Consider the following 23,641-nt stretch of genomic DNA (forward strand, 5'->3'; position numbering starts at 1 on the left):
CGGTTAAAAAGATAAAAATGTAATAGGTATATACTATATAAGTTTTTATTATAGCTAAAATATTAACGATACATAGGAATGATTATTGTTTATAAGCATTTAAAGTTCAAATGTTGACAAAACCACAGTGTTAATTAATAATTTGTAGTTCAAAACTTAAAAAATATAAGATTATAATATAAAATAATAAAATTTTTCAAATTTGAAATTTCTTTTGTAATTATATAATATTAATGTGTCATTGCGTTAACCATAAAAAAGGCCCCATTCCCAAAATACGAAGGGGGGCCCACCGGGAAATGCCCGGTTGCCCGGTAGGCCTATCCGCCCATGCAAGTGGGTCACTGTAATGGATGGTGTTCAATTTGAATTCAATGATATAAAATCATTGTACACAAAACATAATTCTGGGCGAAGACGGTCTGTAAACACTAACAATATTCTGTCAATTAACACTTACTACACCACTTGAAATGATTGAACATCCAATTTCTGTTCTACAACTGGTGCTTGTTATAAGTATATATTATGTTACAGTTAAAGTGTTGAATCAGTTAGTTTATGAAATAACTAGGTAATTTATAAAATAACTAAAGCTTGTAGGTAATGTATATAATTTATAGTGACAATTTGCAAATAACAAAATATCGTGATAAATAAATATAGTTCTAACATTTTCAACCATTTAATATAACATATTAAATTAGATAATGTTGACGTCCTTTTATTTTTTATTTATTTCATACCTACCTACACATTATAATTACAGGAGTGTTATTACAACTATATTTTCGATCCCAGTTCACAGTATGTTCAGAAAATTTGTTAGCTGTAGAAGCTGTTCCAAATAAAAGTATTAGGTACATTAAGATCTGCGGCAACTGAACAGTTACTGGGAACTGGTTAAGGTTTTTTTAAGTGTATTTGTACCAACAAATGTGGCACAAAGCGATGTGTTTGTACAAAAAAAGAGGTATTGTGCAACTCACTCTAAATGCCATAATAGCCTTACACAAACAAATAAATAAATAATATAACTATAATTAATTCAGTAAAATAAAACATTTTAATATATATTTTAAATTTTAATGTATTTTATACTTCAATGGATATTAAACTGAAATTGTATAGAATAACTAGATATTCTATGAAATAACTAGTTAAAGTACAATTTTCATGTATTATTTCATACTTTAACTAACATTTGTAGGTAATTCGCGAACTTCATAAAATAACGGAATTCAACACTTTAGCTGTAACATATATAAGAACTCTCTCTACAACACGTGTACCCAGATAAATGATGTAACAAGGGCTGCCCCAAATGTTTTGTTGTGTGTCAATTCTTTTATTTTGTTTTTCGTAAATTCATAATTTCATGATTTTCAGACTAAACATATTTTAAACATATTTTATTTGATGAACCTACCAATCTTTTATGTGATTGGTATAACATACAACACGACGTTATTTGTAATCACCTGGGTACCCATTTTGTTTGCAGTAATTTACAAATTTGTTTATTTTAATATTTTTTTGTTCGACTTGTTGTATGCTATTGGAGTACCTATGTGTTCAAAAATTACATTTCAATAGGTAATTTAAAATTATTTTTATAGTTGAATCCTCATGAATATAATTATGAACTAAACTATAATATAACTCAAGAGCCATTTAAAAAACAAAGAACTCTTTTAAAGTCAAAGCAGCTATAATCAAAATGTAATCCCACTTAGAATTTTCAGTTTTATTGAAATGCAATGATCATAATAAATAGATGCAAGTCTTTCAGATAGTTATGGCCTAAACACTTCCAGTTGTTTAGACACGTGTAAAGGATTTTGAATTAAGTGTACTTAAGTGAATTTTTCCATGCTTATATTGTGGTTATATGTTTGATATAGAATGTAGAACTATTTATAATATGCACACCATACTTTATAAAAATAAACAATAATATGAAGTGTTTTGCATAAAAAAAAATTATAATCGCCTAAGGAATTCAGAAGTAATAGTTTATTAGTTTTAAATGTTCAGTCATGATAACATAAAAATTAATGTAAAATAAAATAAAATATTAAAAATTTTAAACATAAATTTTATCAGAAAAAATAAATATAATAAATATGTGACAAGTCTTTTTGATAATGAAACACTCAAAACAAATACATTCATCATTATTGTTTTAAATAAATACCTTAATAGGTTTATTAAGAAACAATTTTGTAGAAAAGAAATTTATTTATTTATTTTAGTACATGGATATTAAAATTAACTGTACTGAATTATCAAGTTATTTAATCGAGATATAATCTATCATATCTCTTTTTCTTTTAATGGAAGACCAACATCCTCTTACGAATAGAATACCCTGCAACAAAATAATAAGATACAATAAAATATATAATTATAACAATATTTTATATTTATATAGCAACTCGAAAATTAAAATATATAATTATTAAACAAAATATCAATGTGTACATGTTTGTAATACCATTTTTTAATACAATTATTATAAACAAGCGAGTAACATACCAAATTTACATTCAACAGATCACGTTTAGCACTATTAGTTTAAGAATTAAGAGTGAACCTAATACCTGTAATGAAATTTAATGGTAAGAACATTATCTGTGTTTGTATACTTTTATGAGTTTTTTAACTATAGTTCGATTGCTTAGCAAGTTTGGCATATAATATAATATAGTACAAATTAAAAATTCTCATTACTGATTTAAAAATTGTATTATCGTAGGCGCCCAATGCCATTCGTAATCCACAACCCAAATTTCTTTTTAATATTAATTTGCGTTTGTATTTTTATTGATTTAATTACTGGTAGTATTTTGTGTGTTTTACACACATCGCTTTTTAGATGTATTTTTGTCAGATTGAACTTTTATGGCCGGAAGACTTTGTGAAATCGGGTCCATAATTTTGGTGTTAAACACATTTAAAGAAAATATTGGCGTAATATTTTGAACGCATGAATTCTTAATTTTACAAATTTTACATGAGCCAATATATTTAGTGCTAATTAATTTATACTTTAATTTTGGTAGAAGTAATAATTATTTAATCAGGTATTTTTTTTTTACATAGTATAATCAATCTAGCACTAAATATTTTCTAATAAAACACTCCTAATACATTTTTCTTACAATACATTTAATAAAACTTCTTTCTAATTTAAATTTTTTGTGAGATTTACAAAAGTAATATGTAATTTTAGTTTAAAAAAAATTAATTATAATTAAACACATTTAATATACTCAAGTAAGGATTTAGGGTTATTTGATTCTTATTTCGGAATTTTTAAGCCAAAAGAACAAATGATAATAACATGCTTCGATAATAATGAACTAGTACAAATAGGAATGATAGAATAAACAATTAAAATTAGGTAATACATTTCAACATCAAATCTAGGTATACTAGCTAAAATATGACTTAATCGAAAATGACTACATAATCATTATTAGGAAACAATTTTAATATTAAATATAACTTAATAATCAATTTTAAAAATAAAAATATATACGAATTGAAAATAACACTATACAAATGGATGAAGTATGGTATAAAAATAATAATTCAAAAAGTGGGTATGTAGATGTCGCTCTGCTATACATAAAGTGTCTAGAAGATCGCTTTATTGAATGGTATTAAATTTGAATTCAATATCATACCATTGTATATGAAAAACGATTTTAAGCGGATACTGTATGTCAATCTAGGATATTTTATATTGTTATTACATATTAATAATACGATAGACTGTGAGTCGAAAATATTATTCTTAAATTATCAGTTATGTTAGAAAAATATTAAATAAACTTATGTAAAAGTTGGCTATTTTGGAACCAAATTACAACAAAATGACAAATGTCGTTATTCTTTGTGTTAATATGTAATTTTGTTCAAATTTGAACTTAAAATGTCTGTATTTATACATTTTGTAGATTTTTCAGTTACTGAAGAAACTGCTTAAGTGGAACCTTGTTTTAAATTTTCAATCCTAAGCCACACAAATTGAAAAATGTTGTCAATATTTGAACTTAAAATGCTTTTAAAAAAAAATCGTGGCTATGTAGTTTTAATATTTTTCAACTGCTATTGTAACAATATATCAAGTCTTATATTAAATATTCATGCTTTTTGACTCAAACAATACAATTTAATTGACATTTAAAGAAAAAAAATGAGAAAATTGAAAATGTCCGTCAACAGAATGTCAAAATATTTTGAAAATTATATCAAGTATATAAATTGATGAAATAAAAATACGGTATAAATTTTAAGCGTCTACAGTTATTCGTTTTTGAAATACAACAAAATAAGAAAATCGAATGAATATCCAATGTTGTAAACATTTCAACTTCAAACGCTCATAAAAATTGTATTTGAATTCTCGATAGACCTTTTCTTTTTGATAAAGGTGACACACTTCTAAGGAATCTTGTATAAAATTTTCAAATCTTAGATATGAAAAGAAAAATTTGTATGTATACCTAACTCAAAGTAATTTGCTAATTTTCATGATTTATATTAATTTTGTCAAAATTCTAAATTAAAATGTTCATAAAAATAATTGTGGATTTACGCTCAATTTTTTTTTAATTTCCACAAACAACGAGTTACGAGGAACCTTCTATTACATTTTCAAGTTGTTTGACAGGGCGAACATTTTTTTATCGAAAATTGATAACACCGAGCATTTTATATGCTTATAAATAGTTCAACACAAACATTCAGTGAAAATGTCATGTATCTGCTCATTTTTTTTTAATGTTCCGCTAAAAACCAAAACATGTTGCTTTTGAAAACTAATGGGAAATTTAAATTTTGATCTTTGGAATTGACACCAACTAAATTCACTTTCCTACCAGAAAAGTTGCTGTTGAAGAAAATCTAAGCAATATTTGCCTTAGCCGTGATGACTGACTCAAAAATTAAAATAAAAAAAAACACACATTATTGTAAATTCAATACATTCATCACTTAGAATCTAATAGGTACACAATATAATGCACTACAAGTATAACCCACAACAATAAATATTAAGTAAAAATTAAATCCAATGTATATATTACTACTCAAAACAGGATTTTCAAAAGCAGTATAAAATAAATCTAATAGAATGTGTTAACATAACAATAGACATTTCACACTAGAAATACAGACAGTAAGCAACGCAGACAAAGTCACCTTATAAAATTTGTCCAACGTATAAAGCAATATCCCAAATGAAATGGGCAAATGGCAATAACTGTTCACAAATTAAACATACAAAATAATAAACACAAATTGAAAAAAAAAAATGTAAATAATGAAACTGCCACTAATGAATATGAAATAACAGACAATTAAAGTACAATAATAAAGATTCCATATGAACTTAATATGAAAAACGTATACAATGTCAATATTAATGAAAAGTTTATTTATTCATGCACGACCCATTAGACAGAGAGTGCTCAAACATAAAAACGTGTGAAATCAAAATGAACAGAGAAATTGATATTTCAACCACCATAAACAATTAATACTATATAAAATAAACGGATAATATTAATAAAAAAAAACTAGAATACCCATGAGCTATATTATACGAGGATCCAGAAATAGTTATGTACACATCATTTACAGTATACATCGATGATTCTTTTTAGAAATTTCAATATTGAACTGTTCACAATTAAAATTTCATCACACAGAAATACAGAATATATATACATTCATTGTGAATGTTTAATAATAATTTAGCTCCAAATCAGCAAAACCACTAGTCAAGTCACCAGTTTTTTTTAATAAAAAAATTTACCAAACTACTGTAATAATATAATATACCATTTTAATTTAAGTAAAAATAATAAAATAGAATAAATTAAAAATATATCCATAGAATATTATGTATGTTTGATTAACTAAAAACAATGTTATCAAACAAAAAAAAAGAACAAAATATATTTTCAACACATTCAACAAAATTCACAAGTCACGACAACTTTTTAAAGACAAGGGACGAATTTAATATTCTAGTTAATTTTCTATTTTTAGTGTAGTCAATGAGTATTAAACTAACCACTATAAAAACAAACAATAATTCATATAAATATACGAAAAAGGCACCAAGCATAAATTTTAAAAGATAACATATTTATTATATAAGAAACAAAATTACTTAATCAAATTCAAGAAAACTAAAAACCAGGGAGATACCAATACTTATGTACTATTATATTACCTACTTATGTTATTGTGAACAATGAGAAGAAGCTAAGATAGAAACTTAGTAATAAAATAAGTTAGTTTTTTATGTAACAAATTGACATTCTAATGTAAAAATAGCCTTGAAAAATGGGCGAAAATTTTTTTAAATAATGGGAAGAAACTATTGTATGAACCTGGGACATTTTCCCTCCCGTGCCTTTTCGCAACCGATACAATAGACATTTCCCCAACAAACAGGACAAATTCCCCCCGGACAAAAACTAAAAATATCAAACAATAATAATAATATACAATGCACATACATTTGCTCAATATATATAATTCCATTAAATTACTATATAAATTGAATTCAATAATGTGACATAATAACACTTTAGCTATTTGCCAAATGCCAATACAAATTCACTAATATAAATATTAAAAATATTATACGCTACACAAATACAAAATATAAATTATGATATAATTAACAAATACTAGTTAAAATAACAGTAATTTATATATATTTTATTCTGGTAAGATATCTTACAGAATAATAATGTCATATTAACACTGTTGACATTAAAATACAAAATTATATAATACAAATGAAAAAGGCAAAATAATAATTTTTATTCTTGTAATATAGGTCATGGAAGTTTTAAAAAATTTAAATTATCATCATTATATGATGATTGAATATTTCAGGTAAAACCAAAGAACCTAATTTTCCAATTTATTTTTATGTGTTAAAAACATGTATATTGATTCAGGTGGGAAATGTCTGTCCGGGGAGAAACGACCAGTAGCACTTAAATTTACGGGGGAGAAACGTCCAAATACCCTGCTGTATATTGTAGACACTAATATGATTTAATGTAAATGTAAAATAAGTGGGAATATTTTAATGTTAAGATAGGTCAGGCCAGTGAATTTTTCTTTATAACATTTATAACAGGCATGGGGAGTGTGGGTCCTTTAAGAAGGCTTGTATATTTGATAGAGACCTGTATTTTTGTATTTGTGTGTATATTTTATTATTTATATTTGTAATCTTCTGAAATGCATAAAAAGCATTTATAATTATTTAAAATTATTTAATTTGTTTTTAAAAATTCTGTAGCATTCACAGTTTAAAATCTATTTTTAAGGGAATAAATTAGTATTATATACCTAGTTACCAGTTCTATATAGTTCACCTATTAATTAGTTTCAACATGTTGAGTGCCCCAGAATATTTGATGTGCGTTAACCGTATAACTGAGTACAATTGTCACCGCAATTACTTGTCACTTCCTCCAAAAAACTCCTGATCAACATTAATAAAAAATTGAAGGAATAACCACATTTAAAAATGGAAGAAAAGTTTAAAGCTGCAAAGATGCCTATACAATTTGTTGATGTGGCTGTGAGAGCAATGTCACGATTGTCACTAAGGCACTCTAAGTGTTGAATGAGTTAGTACCAAATGTATAAAAACAAAAAATACTTTATGAAATCTAAATATTCTAGGTACATACAAAAATTGTGTAGATAAATATTTTGTAAGTATTATTTATAAATATGATAAATACCTTTTGTTAGAAAATATGATTAGGTAATATCAAAAATATATCACTATATTGAAATTCACCCAGCCGGCAGCCGCTCTCCATTTCAATGCCAAGACTTTCCCATTTGGGTTCATTCAATGTCTGACTGTGTAATTTCTCAACCAAGTGTCATGGTATGATCATGTGTCTGTGGACAAAATCAAAGTCAACAAATATTCAAACACAAATTGACGACATAGCAGTTGAAGATCGTGAAGCGTCAAATGCATATTCTTACCTCAAACAGTTCTCCTCGTCGGATTTATTTAGTATTGGTTATCATCATATACTGCGTATTAGTGAACAGCTTATGTTGTAACGGGTCTTCACTATTGAAACAATTAAACAAAATGCAACTGAAAAATAATAACAATAATAAATTATCCAAACGATTATTAATAAAAGTTTGCTTATTCAAATCTTAGTGCAGAATAGTTAATAAACAACAACGTCAACAACGAACATAGATTAGTATTTATTATACAAATATACATTATTATTTATAAAGTTATTAAACGACAGAACAGCTGCTAATAACAAACCACAACAATTAGTTCGGCGGAATAAGGAATAAAATTATACGACAGCGAAAATGAAAAATACTTTGATAATCAACATAGTTCTTACTTTTTAGACCGAGGTTAACAATAATTAATAATAATTAAATAATTAAACACAAACATTGTACTATTTGTACTTGAACTGATAAATAATAATAACAACCGTGATAACTGATAACATCAAGCTGAACCTTACATAATATTACAATACTACAATTGCATATTAAGATCCAGTGCTGAACACCACGATTGTACGAGGACATACAAGATTTTCAAGAAGAAAAAAAACCTAACGGAATAGTTACGTGCCTTTTACGTACCCCCTCGTGTCGGAGCGCGTTGGCACGTGCAACTTCTTGAACCCTCAAAACTGAAGTACGCTCCGATACACTCCAAGTTCTTCCATGAAAATCTTGATTCTATAACGGAACACACTATGGAAAAGGCCAGGACTACAATATGGTACTAACTACGGTTTAAGATATATACATCTTAAAATAAATAATATATAATCTTAATAAGATATATATATATATATATATTATATGTATATCTTAAATCGTGGTACAAACTACTATAGTACGGCCAGCGAAAGGTGAGCCGAGATACCAGTGCGCCGGGTGGCTGAATTTCATCAGGGCTTCCACAATTGTATGCGATTAAAGGTAATATTATTACGTAAAGGTAACGGCTCACTTTTCGCTGGCCGTACTATAATGTCAATGTTTGAAACAGTCAGAATTGCTCAGTTATCACTTATCAAACTTTGCATTCTCTAGTTAAAAATGTTCTTACTAGGTGTTCTTACTCTATGCCTCTATGCACCATAGACCTATGGCATATAGGTATACATGACGAAGTACGAACCAAAGGTGGGTTAACTTTACACGTTGAGTTTTACTACTTTTAGTTGCGTAAACTGTATTTCACAAATCATGAGAAAATAGATCTGTTTTGTGTAAATATTTGATTTGCACAAGTGACTTCATTGAAGGCTCGCCAACTTGTTGAGCTGCGAGAACGACTCAGTCTCTCGTTTGGTCCAATATACATGACACATGTCAACAACACTCGTTTAACGTACACACAACACGAGTTCATGGTGCCCAGGCTAAGTGAGTCGTTCTTCTGTTTTGGGCTTTCAGCTAAAGGCAACTGCACAGTGTCGTACATCTACTGATCCTACATGGAAGGTGTTAATTCAAAATATTGTTTTCATAACAATAGAGCATAGCCGTGCTCAGCCTCAGGGGCAGTAAGAGATTGATTCGGTCCATGCTCAAATTCACCATTCAAACAGACCCATAATTTTACTTTTTTTTACTATTGGGTATCAAAATTAAAAGTATATAGTTTATTTGTTTTTTGTTTAAAAATTTGTACAGTTAGATAGTAAGCCACTAAAAGAGCACTTTTCCACAAGCCTATATTTAATTGTTAATATTTATTATTTATAATAATATAACAAAATAAACAAACATTAATAACAATATAAATTATATATTTTAAAAATAATTACACTGAATATGTCAGTAGAATACTGGAGATGTTCATTAATTTTTTTTAAATAATAATTATTATTGGTAAAAATATGGTACATATTTAAAGTTGTAAGTAAAACAGTAATGCCTTTTAATAATATACATAAACATTTTTGATTTAAAATCATGGTTATTTTTTTATAGAGGACTGCTGGTCTATTAGTTTTATCCTAGTAAATTCTATAATCATAAAATATTTATTTATACTTTACCAAAAAAAGTATAATTTTATAATTTTTTTATCTACAATGATCATCATTTATGGAAATATAATTTTACCGAGGCCCATTGTTCAATATTTGCCGTGGTAGCTCCAAAGAAAGTCTTGGGGTAGCATATGCAGCGCATGCATATGCAAAAGAGCAGATTATTAGGTTCTTCAAAGTTAAAAATACAATTCTATTATGCTCTAAAAAAATCTTACAATATTTTCTTAATAATCTTTAAACACTGGTAAAATATACTTTTTTTTACTTTAAATAGTTGGAAAATCTGTGTACCAGTTACAATAGAAAATTATTGTGTAAAATATAATGTAAAAGTTCTCATAAATATTTATATTTACATTCACCATCCATTTATTGTATGCATTATAATAATATGCTTAAACTCAATAAACAATTATTGCATACCATTTCTTTGGTAAATTATTTAAATTCATTCACACTTACAACAATCAAACAAATTTGAAAAAATTCAATTCAATTACAAACAAACAAATTATAGAACGATACCTATCATTTTTCATTTTTTTTTTTATTTCAACTTGAGAAATGAATGAATACATATGACTTTTTTATGAACAAATAATACAATATTTTCTTAAGTATGAAGTATAAGCTAAATAGTGAAAATTCTTAAATCTTTAAAATATGCAATAATATTATGCAAAATACATTTTTTTTTTTAAATTCTATAATGTCCAGATTATTTACTCCTGTTGAACTGTTTAAAGCAAAAAAATATACTTAAAAACCTAAAAATCCACCCTCTTTTAACAATCAACCTAATCATGTATGGTAGTGCATGCAATTTATTTTGAGAATTTAATATTATTTAAAACATTGCCACGTATTTCCATTTTTTTTTTATCCCCCAACCCTTTTTTTTGATTCTTTTGGGCTCCACTTACATGTTTGTGTAAGGGCCCATGCGTACAGAGTTTAAAATAAAAGTCCATGTTAAATATAAATGATGTAAACATTTATTTGAAATACAATTAAGAAAAGCAATAGGCATTATTAAAAATTGATTAGTTAATACAAGGTAGTCCAACCGGCAACTCTCAATACCTTTATTTGGCTCTATTTAATAGACATATGTAGTACATACAATTAATGATTTTAGTGTTTGTATGAGTGTGATGAATTAAAAAAAGAACTAAGGCAGTTGGAGATGGTGCTGCGGCAGTCTGTCCTATCGCCAACTTATGATAAAAATAATCATTTATCAGTTCAGTGTGTATCTGTTATATCTTAGATAATACATGTATATCATTAGTAATTCGTAAATACGTTGATTGTGGTTTAATTTTAACATGCCCGAAGGAAAAAACTGCAAATTCAATTCTGAATGGGAACAGATGTACTTATATAACAATAAACCTTTGTGTCTAATTTGCTTAAAAATTATATCCAAAAGAATATCATGTAAATGGACATTACAGAACATGTACAAATTGTATGGTAAATAAACTGGAGGGAGATACTCATCTTACACTATGCAAAACTTAAAATATTTTTTTTCTTTCTCAGGAGTCTAATCCTCCTGTGTAAATTGACCCTCAAACTACAAAAGGTTAGACCACTTCGAGTTAAAAATCAGTTAAATAATCATGATACATTTGTCTTACATAATTAAAATATTGATATGAATAGATTCATATTTTTTTCTATGCCTCTATATAATGTAATATTAAATAGAAAATTGTGCAGTTAAATATAATTAAATATGAAGGTATAAAACTAAAATTATCAATAATTACTAAAATAATCATTTAATTTATTTATATTTCATCAGCAAATCAACCTGCAAAAAATATCAGCAATTAATAACAATTCTGAACTTTGATCATAGAGCTATTAACCAATTTGATGTCCTCTTGTAAATTGAATAATAAGTATTCAATGATTAAAATGTCTCGATGGCCATAGCAATACCCATACCTCCACCAATACACAATGATGCTATGCCTCTTTTTTTGCCGGTTCTCGACAAGATGTGCACCAGCGTTACCAATACTCGAGCACCTAAATTAAATGAATCAATAATTGAATTGTTTAAAAGCAATTTTTTATAAAATATAAATAGTACAGTTCATATTATTATCTTAATTTGATTAAATAATTCCTCTAAATCGTAAAAGTTATTACATATTTTTTTATTTATTTATGCAGTAAAACAAACAAGCCATTATTTATTCAATTTTCTAAAGATTTAAATGTAAATCGATAATAAAAATATATGCATAATAGTGATAATTAACAATATAAATGGTAATAAATATTATAATTACAAAAACATTTTTTTTTTTTTGTAAAAATATCGGTAAAAACGAAACTGCTGTTTTGAACTATTAAGCAGAAATCACTGAAAGGCCAATTGAATATTATGATACATAATCATTTCACTTTGACATCAGCCAGTTTTTTGAAAGGATGTTAGTACAATGTGTATTTGTTTTCTCTGTCGGTCCTACGCACTACATAGATAAAATGCAGTCATGTACAACTAATTTTTGAGTTATCTTAAGAGTAAAATCACACATTACAAAAATTATAGAGAATAATATTTTAGAAATATCACAGATTAATATTTGTTTAAATATTGTTCCAAAGTAATTTAATGTCCATTAAAATTTATAATTTTATTTTATTTTTTGAGAGAAGTATAAAGACAAATAATAATAAAATGTAAAATCCTCAAAAATAGTATCTTCTATAATTACTTTTCTTTGGTATTGGACATACTCTGTGTTGAACAGTATAGTTATAATTTAAGCATTTATCAGATAATTAAAAAAACAAATTATACCCGACGCTCCAATGGGATGACCCAATGCAATAGCACCTCCATTGATATTCACTCTATCTGAATTTAATCCTAATTCACGCACTACAGCTATTGATTGTGCAGCAAATGCTTCATTTAGTTCAAAAATATCAACACTAGCCATAGTCCAACCAGCTTTTTCAATCTAAGAATGTTAAACATTTTCGGTTAAATTCTCACTGTGAATTTCGTTGATCATGCACAGAACTATTTGTATACTTAAGAGGACGCTACCCATGCATTTGTTGTTTCTGTCTTACACATCTATGACATAGAACATTTTCGTTCACTAGTTTCAATAGTATGCTGTTAGTTTTGACATTAGAATGAATTGACCTAATATCAAAGTTTTAGGTTAAAATATTATCTATGCTTTAGAGTCTGTGGATTTTTGGATATTTTAATTTTCAAGCAAGATATGAGCATTTTTGATTTGTTAATTCACTTACTCATATCTTGCTTGAAAATGAGAATATCGTCAATCCACCGATGCTTAAACATAGATAATGTTCTTACCTAAAAGTTTGATAATACTTAAATTCACTCTAATGTCAAAACTAACGGCACACTATTCAAACTAGTTACCAACAATTGCTATGTTGTAAGTTGGTAAGATGGAGACAGCAAACGTGTGGGTAGCATCCTCTTAATAAAATGTAGCAGATACATTATATTGTATTAAAATTACTTTTGGCACTAATTAGACATTGTTTATACTTACCGTCTTCAGCACAGCAGGTATTGGTCCAGTGCCCATAATTTTTGGATCAACCCCGCACTCAGCATGAGCCACAATTTTAGCCAATGGAGTACAACCTCGTTTTTTGCATTCCTCTCCGTTCATCAGAAGTACTACTGCAGCACCATCGTTTATTCCTGATGCATTTCCAGCCGTAACTACACCACCATTCTAAGTATAACCAGACATTCAAATTATTTCTAAAATAAATTACCAATTCTTTATTTATATTACCAATTTAAAAACAGGCCTCAATGTAGCTAATGAATCTAGAGAAGTATCATTTTTTGGATATTCATCTTTGTCAAATATGATAGTATTCCGCCGTATTTTCACCTCAACTGGTGTTATTTCATCTTTGAAGTAACCATTATTTTGAGCTTCTTTGGTTCGTTTCTGAGACTCAAAAGCATAATTATCTTGAAGTTTCCTCGAAATATCATAATTTTCAGCAATATTTTCAGCTGAAAACAAAATATAACAGTATTTAATTAATTATTAACTGTAAATAAAATTCTTATAAATATTAAAATTATTTATTTTCTATTTTAAAAAGGATACTAAAACAAGATTTAAAGTGTACGCATAATGGACAATACAAAAAAAAGTAGGCAAGTGGGTACCGCTCTGATGTACATTAGGTGTCATTGTGGGTCATTGAAATGGATGAATTAAATTTGAATTTAAGAGGATGTTGTACCAGAGTTGTCTCCGTCTTCCACACATACGACATGGCAAATTTTCGTTCACAAATTTCAATAGTGTGCTGTTAGTTTTGATACTAGAGTGAATTGACCTACTATTAAAAAATTTAAATTTTTAAGTGAATTATGAGCATATTCAAATATTTATACTTTATTCATACTCATAGCTCACTTAAAAATTAAAAAGTAAAAAACCAAAGAGAGAGCACAGATAAAATGTGCTATGTCGTATTTGTGTAAGACAGAGACAACACATGCAAGTGCAACGTCCTCTTAATATTATAAAACATTGTACACAAAAATTCTACACTTCATTCTGAGTGTAGACGGTTTGCCAGCCTATATAACGAAAGTATATATAGGCAGGTTTTTCAATATTTTTATTTTAAAATAAAATTGTAGTTATTAAATAAACTAATAAGATAACAACACTAAGTATAAGTATATACCAAATAATCATTATACCTTGTTTTAAAATTAAAACATCAAAAAAGCTGATTTATTTTTACCAAAAATCTAAAATGAAATATTATGTATTAAAATAATTTAACTAATTTAAATATAATACCTATTTATAAGTTTAGGTTAATTTTTTGTTTTCTTACCAGTCATGCCCATATGTATGTTGTCAAATGCATCAGTGAGTCCATCACATAGCATTGTATCTGTCAATTCTGTGTTACCCATTTTAATCCCTGATCGTATATTGACGACATGAGGAGCGTTGCTCATGCTTTCTTGGCCACCTGCAATGACAATTGAAGAATCTCCACATTTGATTGCCTGGTATCCAAGAACCACAGCCCTAGGGATCAATCACCAATCATATTTCAAAACATTAAAATAATTTGTATCCTATAAAACTTACTGTTTAGTGTTTTGTGTAAGTAAGTAATTTATAAATAATGTTCATATAAAATTTTGATGTCAACTCACTTCAGCCCAGATCCACAGAGCATGTTGATGACATGAGCAGGTACAGTGAATGGAATTCCAGCATTTATCGAAGCTTGTCTAGCTGGATTTTGACCTTGTCCAGCTGTAAGAGCCTGACAAATGTTCATACATGTTATATATTATTGTTTATACACACATTTATTACTATATGACATGTTATATATCTTGTTTACCTGTCCAAGAATAACTTCCGATACATCATTTGTTTTGACATTGACTCTTTTAAGTACTTCTGAAATCACTATACTGCCTAATTGATGAGCTTTCAGAGACGACAATGAACCGCCAAACAAGCCTATTGTAAATACATAGCCGTATACAACCTTAACTTTAATCAATTGGAAACTAAATGTTTATTGTAGTCAAAGATTGATCATCAAATCAAACAAATAATAAATTCAATAAAGTATAAATTATAAATAAATTATACATATACATCATAGTCATAACACGTGGCACATCCATAAAAATGTTTGTGAGTACAAAGCCAACCTTAAGTATTTTGACGTCCGGTGCAATTTAAAAATTGTCCATAATATTTAAGATTAAAATGCTGCGACTAATTATTGGCTTAGGTGTGACCAACTACTGTTTTTACTATTATTATTATATTTTAGTTTAAATAAAAATATATGTAACATTAGTAGGTATATATTCATTGTATGCCACTTTATCACACCAAGTACAATTTAATAGCACATATGCAGTATATGCTGTCATATAATTTGATGAAAATAAAATATTTTATCAATAATATAATAAATGTTTCTTGTTATATAATAAGTGAAATATTAGAAGAGTTCATTGAAATATGCTGTACTCTTGGTGAGAAGAATATTAATAACTATAGGTACCTAAGTAGTTAAATTATTATAAAACTTAATTTGAATATTTTTAAAATTGCAGGTTATGTATTAAGGTTTAAATAAACTGCTTAAAGTTATATTACATATCTTATTCTGTAATTTAACTTGTATAAATAATAATTTATTTAAATTGGATACTTAGGTACCTAAATAACTTATATTATATCATTTATTTTTTATAAAAATGTAGATAATGCACTATTTTTAACACAATTGTGTTATAAGGCCATAAATATAATGTTTTTCCTTAGGTAGGTATTTTAGATTGTTTCTAGAACTATAATAGCACTAAAAAATAGAAATATCATGTACAGTATGTTCACAATAAATAATAGTGTAAAACCTCGTAACAGATTTATTACATATTATTTTTTATTCTTATTCAATGACATATGAACTCGGATTGCACATTTTTCTAATTAAATAAAAAACTAGTTATAAAGTAATCAATAAACAAGCTTTAAATAATAAAAATATGTAAAATCATAAACTTGTGATGTGTGTAAAAATAAAATTAATTTTACAAGGATTATTATTTTCTATAACCTTAAATAAAATTATACATAAATAATATGGGAACATCAAATTTTTTATTCATCTACCAAAGCTGGGCTACATAACACAATTGTTCCACTATTGATACTGAGTGAAATTTTACTTAAAACATAATATTGTTTCATAAATATATACAATGTATTATGATATAAAAGTATTCTCATCTAGGCCCAAATGTTCTATACTATAGGGTGGGTGTATATTATGAAAGTATATTTGGAAACATGTCGATTGAAGGAATTAGTATCAGAAGTATCAAGTAGAACTTAATCAATTGGTTATCAATTTTTTAATTTTTTTTATTTGACTTATTCACTCAATACAATATTTAGTATAATAAGTATAATAGAAGATTAGAAAGAAGACAAAATATAACAGAGGGAGGTTATCCAATTAGTAACAAAATGAGTTCTGTGCAACTGCGCTCAATACGATACCAATAACAAGTTAAAAATTACATAATTAGGAATGTGAATACTTTAGTATGTGGGTAATTTAGTGGAAAAAATACAGTTTAGCTACCAAGCAAGTTTTAGGAATCAAAATTTTTATTTTTTCATGCTTTACATTTTGTATTAGAAATTACCTATTGTAGTTATTTTTTGTTATTGTTAACAAAATAATTTTTACAAGAAAACAGGGACGAGTGAAAGTACGTAAAATTCATAAACCTAACATTTAAACTAAATCCAACCAATAAATTCTGGTTGTACCATTGTTCTCAACTCCTTAAAATACATGGGTTCTCGATTCCAAAAAATAGATTAAGCGTTAAACTGCATCCTCGCCAAAATAATATTTCTACATCTAATAACTCACTTAATATATTTGTAATGCTTACCTATCGGTGTACGAACAGCAGATACAATGTATACTTCATTAGCCATGTTAATTGAGTTGTTATTAACAATTAAATTACACTTACTGTAAAGGAGTAAAACTAATCACACCTAAGACTAAAAAAACTTTTAAAGAATACAAACAATACTATTATAGATGCATAGCATGTTGCTAATACGCAGCAAGCATCAGCTCCTAACAAATACTGTAAAATACCATGACATGGCATATCTTGTTTTAATGTTTTGTCATGTAAATGTAAAATCCTTAAATATGCTAAACCGGAGATCGGCGCATTCTCATTTCTCACTTTCTCAGCGACGTGTATTACTGTATCGTGTCGTTTCGATCAAATCTCATTGTGATAGGACGTTACTTTTTTGTTATCACGTGATAACCGAATTGCAACCGAGTATACCAAAAAAATGTTAAGCTGGGTTCACACTACACCGTGTCGTGTCGTGTCGTGAACTTTTCCATTTTTTCTAAACATGATACCACTCTTTACCATAAATTTTGAGTATTGATATCAAAGATTGGTTAGTAATCTTCGCGGTTTTTTTTAACAGATTACAAATATGAAATATATAATGATTAATATATAATATATAATTATAATATATAATATTTAATGAAATACACACGTTTTCCATCGCATAATATAGTTTCAAAGTTTCAAACTACAAAATGAATCAACAACTCAAAAGAAAATTGTACTTAAATGATGTGAAAGAGTATAACAATCAAATGTTTAAACGACGAATTTGTATTATTTCCTGTGTCGGTTATCTTTTAGAAAATCATTTAAAATCTGAGAGAAAGTAAGTTGTTATAATATATTATAATAAGAGTTTTAAATAAGTCAATACGTGTTACTGTCGTCAGTAGAGTAAATTTGATCTGAAGTATGAATTATTTCCACCATTTAGTCCATACTCTATTATAAGTGCACCCTGCCCTTATCATTACAAATTACAATTTTAGACCTACTAAACAAATATTTAATACTTTACTATTAATTTTTAAAATTTTCTGGTGGTGACAACTTACAGTGCTATATTGGCATTTGGCAAAGACCAATTTATGCCACCATTTGCCATTACAAATGTAAATTTATATAAATAAACTAATACCTAATAAAATAACTTAACAAAACAGTAATATTGATTAATTAACATTTGTATGTATTATAGGTGGCATGTACGGCCAATGCTAAATGAACGTTCTAATCTTAGTCATTTTAATACTATGTTAAAAGAACACCAGCTTTCAAACTCGTATTTATTTTTTAATTTTACGAGAATGTCAGCCTCAGCTTTTGAAGAGCTTTTGATTATAGTTGGTCCTGATCTTCAACGTTCACCTTCAAGGCCTGATGTTTTATGTGTTGGAGAAATTGTAGGAGCCACATTAAGGTTCATTTTTATAATAGTATATTATTGAGATTTAATAAATAAATTATGTAAAAAAGTTTTAAAATGTTACTTATATTTTTATTTATAAAGGTATTTAGCCACAGGTGAAAGTATGGTCGACATTATGTTTAATTTCCGTATCGGCAAATCAACAGTTTCTAAACTAATATTTGATTGTTGTAATATTATATGGGATAAATTAAAAGATGATGTACGTATAAATTACCATTTTATTTATTGTTAATTTGTATATTTACTTATAATAAGATTTATTGAATATTTATTTTAGGTATTATTTAATCCAAGTGTAGATGGCTGGTTAAAAATATCTCAAGAGTTTGAATCTAAATGGCAAATGCCACATTGTGTTGGAGCTTTAGATGGAAAGCATGTTGTACATCAAGTATGAGATTATATGAAGACTTAAATAATCTATTTTAACAATATTTATTTTAATTTAAATATTATGCAATGTATTTTAGGCATTTGCAAGTAGTGGTTCCATAAATTTCAATTACAAAGGGAGCCACAGCACCATTCTTATGGCACTATGTGATGCTAACTATAATTTTACTTGTGTAAATATTGGAATGCCAGGTAGATGTAGTGATGGCGGTGTATTTAAAAATAGTGAAATGGGCAAAAGAATTTTAAAAAATAAATTCAACTTTCCCATATCTTCTGCCATTAGTGAGAATTTTACAAATATACCCTACTACATTGTGGCTGATGAAGAATTTCCTCTTCAAACATCTATTATGAGACCATATCCAGGCAGAGGCAAATAAAAATTACCTATTAAAGAGGCAATTTTTAACTATAGGTAATGTCTAAACATAGATGGTGTCATTGAAGGGAAAACGTTTAATTTCATATATTTATTATTTATAAAATTATATTATTTCAGATTGAGCAGGGCACGTCGATGCATTGAAAATGCTTTTGGTATTTTAGTCGCAAGGTGGAGAATTTATAAGAGAGTGATAATTGCTAGTGAGAAAACTATAAACAGTATAATAAAAGCCACTGTAGTGCTGCATAATTTTGTTAAAAATAAAGAAACTGAGTCAGGTTAGATATAACATGTTCATTAAGAATATAAAAGAAAAAAAAAATTAGACAAACATATTGTAGCAGCTAGACAAATAGTTTTTGAATATATACATGATAAATTAACTGTTTTTGAAAAATATGAAATAGATACTTTTTATCTGTGTTTAATTTTCAATGAATATACTCATATACTCATATTCTTATTACCATTACAATGTATTAATTAAACTTATTAATTTTCAAATGACAAATACTATAGTATAATAAGTTGTAATTAACCATTAAAAATGAAAATAATATAATATTATCAATATAAATAAAAAATGTATCAATATATTATGTACCATATTTAAAATGATTCAACTTTCATATTAAATATACATATTTTGCAGGTCTACATTCATATTATGTACAACCGAATATTGAAAGTTATATCAACAAAAACCAAGCAAATAATGGTTTTGAATCTTGTTTAGTTCCTGTTGGACGGTTGGGATCCAACTTTTACGATAGAGATGCTAAAGAAGTACGGTTACAGTTAACAGATTATTTTTCAAAGGAAGGTTCTGTGCCATTTCAATACTTGAATGTTTAAGTTTTATTTTAAATAGTTAAGAATATTTATTTTTTATAAAATAACAAGATTATAAGAACTTATAATTAAAATACAAAATTAAAAAAAATTACAACAGCCTTTTTATTGCACATGTTAAGTCCATAAGTTTCTTTCTTTGGATATATCTAAATAATATTATAATAATATTATTATACATATAATAATATGGTTTATTTACTTAGCACTTCTATAACTAAAGCTATAAGTTTTCCTTGCAACTTTATTTTAGATTGTTTTGGAATCTCCGACATAATATTTGTTAAATACAAGCTAAATGTATGATCTTCATTTGGTGGTTCAGGTGCCAGTAAGACAGGTTCAGTTGGAGTCATAGGTCTGCTATGTTTAAGTTCATCAATCAACGAACCCATATAATGTTCAATTGTAGGTCCTGTTAAAATTAGAATTTTACAAATTATTACCTACAGGCTACAATATATTTTAAATTAAAACAAATTACTTTTAGAACGTTTTGATGACGGAGTTGATTCATTTAGTTCATTTGAACTTGTTGATTCTTGAGTAAGGTTATCTATTGTGCTATGAGAGAATAAAAAAGTTAAAAATTTAAAATTATTATTTATAATTTCTTTTTGAATACTAAAAATAGTGTGTTTAGTTTTTTCAAGATTAAGTTCTAGGAAATTATTATCAAACCACAGTTTAATCTTTTTAAAAACTAGATTAGCTTTATATAAACTTGTTAGGATTTCTCCTTGGATAAATATTATAGTTTCATCAGCAAAACAAAATGTTTTTGCGTCAATATTCAGATTCAATAAACTTATAAACTATTAATATATAAAACAAAAAATATAGGTCCCAGGACTGTACCTTGTGGTACTCCATGATTTATGTTTAATATTGAACTATAAGTATTATTAAATTTTACCACTTGTATTCTATTACTTAAGTATGATTACTGTCTTAATTAAATATAATATATTTACCGCTTTTGTACCAATAATACGTCATCCAAAAAAAGTAAACTCAGAAAATGTTCCCAAACCTTTTTGGTACCACCTGAACTACCACTTGCACTTGGTTTTTTTTCTCTTGTGTACCTTTCTCTAATATACTTCCAGGTACTTTTTAAGCATTCTAGAGTATATAAACCTAGTATACATATAAGGAGGGTAGTTAAAATTTTTATTATGTAATTATAAACAAAATACGTTAGGTATTTGTAATGAGTTAACAGTTTTTCAACTATTTTACCATTAAATTGGACAAAAACTTCATTCCACATATTATTTTTAATATTTTCTGATCGATCACCTAGTGGTAACCTATGGTCCCAAAGTGGTTTACAAGTCTCTATAATGCTGATTAATTTAAACATATCTTCTTTATTAATTCCGTTATTTTTAGTGATTCTTTTTGTACTACTTAAAGTTGTAGGTTCATCTATTGTAACAAAGAATAATTATAATAATATTTGAAGTAGGTAGGTAAAAACCTAATAATCAAGTTTCGTGTATTATATTTAACCAATACATAATGGGAGGGGAGTCTTTGTAAAAACACTGGTTAAAATATGAATGAAAAGACTCGCATGCATTTGTAGTTCTAGTCAAGTCCGAAGAGCCTGATGCCCAAATAGTAGGAGGAAATATGCTTTCTTCGCTAATATAAGTGTCTGTTAAATAATCACAGTATGATTTTAATTTATCATCATCAGGACATATTGCCATTAAATCGTCGACAAAACAATCTTCTACATCTCCTGAATTCAAAAATAACAGTCCAAACGTATATTTTATAAAATTTCCGATTTCTGAAAGATCGTTTTTATATTCACCAACCAATCCTAAGCTTTGGACTTGACGAAACCAAGATTGGGTTAGATGAAATCTACAGCCAATAATTTTCGAGTCTGGCCATATTTCTACGATAGCTTTATGTATTGATATTTCAAAATCAACTGTCACAAACTTTGGAGAAAATAATAAATTACATTTATTAACAATATAACGCAGCGTAAATAAGTATGTTTCAAATGACTTGTCTGGCAGTAAACAAAAAATAAGAGGAATATAATGGCCATTCTTCAATCCATGGATAGTGAACATTTGTAAGAAAAATCGTGGACAATATTTAAAAGTTCCATCCATATAAATGGTATCCACTTCATTTATAAATGTCAAATTTGTTTGACATGAAAATATAATTATATGTTTTTCAGAATCGTTTAATATCAAAAATGACTCACCGTTCATAGTTTTTACGTCTAAATTGTCCAAAGCTTCGTGTACTTCTTGAATAGTAGTAGGATTTACGGGGAGCGTTTTCCGACGATGTTCGTATAAATTTTTTCGTAAACACTTTATGTCTGTTTCATTAAATTCAGAACAATTATTCTGTTGAATTTCTTTAAAAATAATTTTTTTTGGACGAACAAATATGTCTTCTGTTGCCTTCCGTTTACAACTTGTGTTAATAATTTGACGATCAATAATTTTCGTTTCATATGGATTATGATTATGATTAATATTACTATCATGTACATTTTTTAAAATCTCGTCATTTTCATTAGTGTATAATTTAACACTGCATGATCGAATCACACATTTCCACCGCGTTGTTCTGTCTAGTTTCGTATTTGCAAACGAAAATTTATAATTATCAAACACTAACATACGTTTACCTCTATTACTTTCAATAAATTTTGCCATAATGTACAAAATAATTAATTTAAGTAAACACGAGACTAATACGAACACATTGCAAATTGCAGTACGCACAAACACTGAGCACTTAATCAAGTTGATCAACCGATAAAAGAAACTCGCTTATATAAATTTAATATTATAGAACAAAGATAACGATGAAAGATATTGTATATTCATCCTAGTTAGTAGCTATTAGTTTTATCTACCGTTAGCCTATAGATGTTGGATTCTCCATAATATTTTTATTTTAAAGAAAAATAAAAT

General features: G+C 27.1%; 3 protein-coding genes, 1 long non-coding RNA gene and 1 pseudogene across 6 annotated transcripts; 1 reads left to right on the top strand and 4 right to left on the bottom strand.

The window, feature by feature from the left end:
- Window positions 1-2,141: 2,141 nt before the first annotated feature.
- On the bottom strand, window positions 2,142-8,749 carry LOC111042255. 3 transcript variants are annotated; one of them, XR_002605420.1, is made up of 4 exons: window positions 8,689-8,749; window positions 8,047-8,164; window positions 7,791-7,956; window positions 2,142-2,371 (listed from the first exon to the last, which is right to left on the bottom strand). It is a non-coding gene; the product is annotated as an uncharacterized LOC111042255 (long non-coding RNA). The 3 variants fall into 3 exon arrangements; XR_002605419.1 differs by lacking the exon at window positions 8,689-8,749 and adding an exon at window positions 8,351-8,435; XR_002605418.1 differs by lacking the exon at window positions 8,689-8,749 and having other exon boundaries at window positions 8,047-8,427.
- Window positions 8,750-11,930: 3,181 nt separating this feature from the next.
- Window positions 11,931-17,948, bottom strand: LOC111042254 (acetyl-CoA acetyltransferase, cytosolic-like). The gene is made up of 8 exons (XM_022326801.1): window positions 17,623-17,948; window positions 15,534-15,655; window positions 15,340-15,452; window positions 15,009-15,208; window positions 13,934-14,163; window positions 13,682-13,870; window positions 12,943-13,105; window positions 11,931-12,158 (listed from the first exon to the last, which is right to left on the bottom strand). The coding sequence occupies exons 1-8, from the start codon at window positions 17,666-17,668 to the stop codon at window positions 12,040-12,042; spliced, it is 1,182 nt and encodes a 393-aa protein (XP_022182493.1). The 5' UTR covers window positions 17,669-17,948; the 3' UTR covers window positions 11,931-12,039.
- Window positions 17,949-18,060: 112 nt separating this feature from the next.
- Window positions 18,061-20,765, top strand: LOC111042256 (annotated as a pseudogene).
- A 12-nt stretch (window positions 20,766-20,777) lies between these two features.
- LOC111042257 lies at window positions 20,778-22,173 on the bottom strand. The gene is made up of 4 exons (XM_022326802.1): window positions 21,924-22,173; window positions 21,656-21,821; window positions 21,166-21,245; window positions 20,778-21,096 (listed from the first exon to the last, which is right to left on the bottom strand). The coding sequence occupies exons 1-4, from the start codon at window positions 22,045-22,047 to the stop codon at window positions 20,876-20,878; spliced, it is 591 nt and encodes a 196-aa protein (XP_022182494.1). The 5' UTR covers window positions 22,048-22,173; the 3' UTR covers window positions 20,778-20,875.
- Window positions 22,172-23,450, bottom strand: LOC111042252. The gene has a single exon (XM_022326799.1). It carries the CDS (start codon window positions 23,378-23,380, stop codon window positions 22,172-22,174), a length of 1,209 nt encoding a protein of 402 aa, XP_022182491.1. The 5' UTR covers window positions 23,381-23,450.
- Window positions 23,451-23,641: the final 191 nt, after the last annotated feature.

Source organism: Myzus persicae, unplaced genomic scaffold, assembly GCF_001856785.1.
Source record: "Myzus persicae strain clone G006 unplaced genomic scaffold, MPER_G0061.0, whole genome shotgun sequence".
NCBI classification, from domain to species: Eukaryota; Metazoa; Arthropoda; class Insecta; order Hemiptera; family Aphididae; genus Myzus; species Myzus persicae.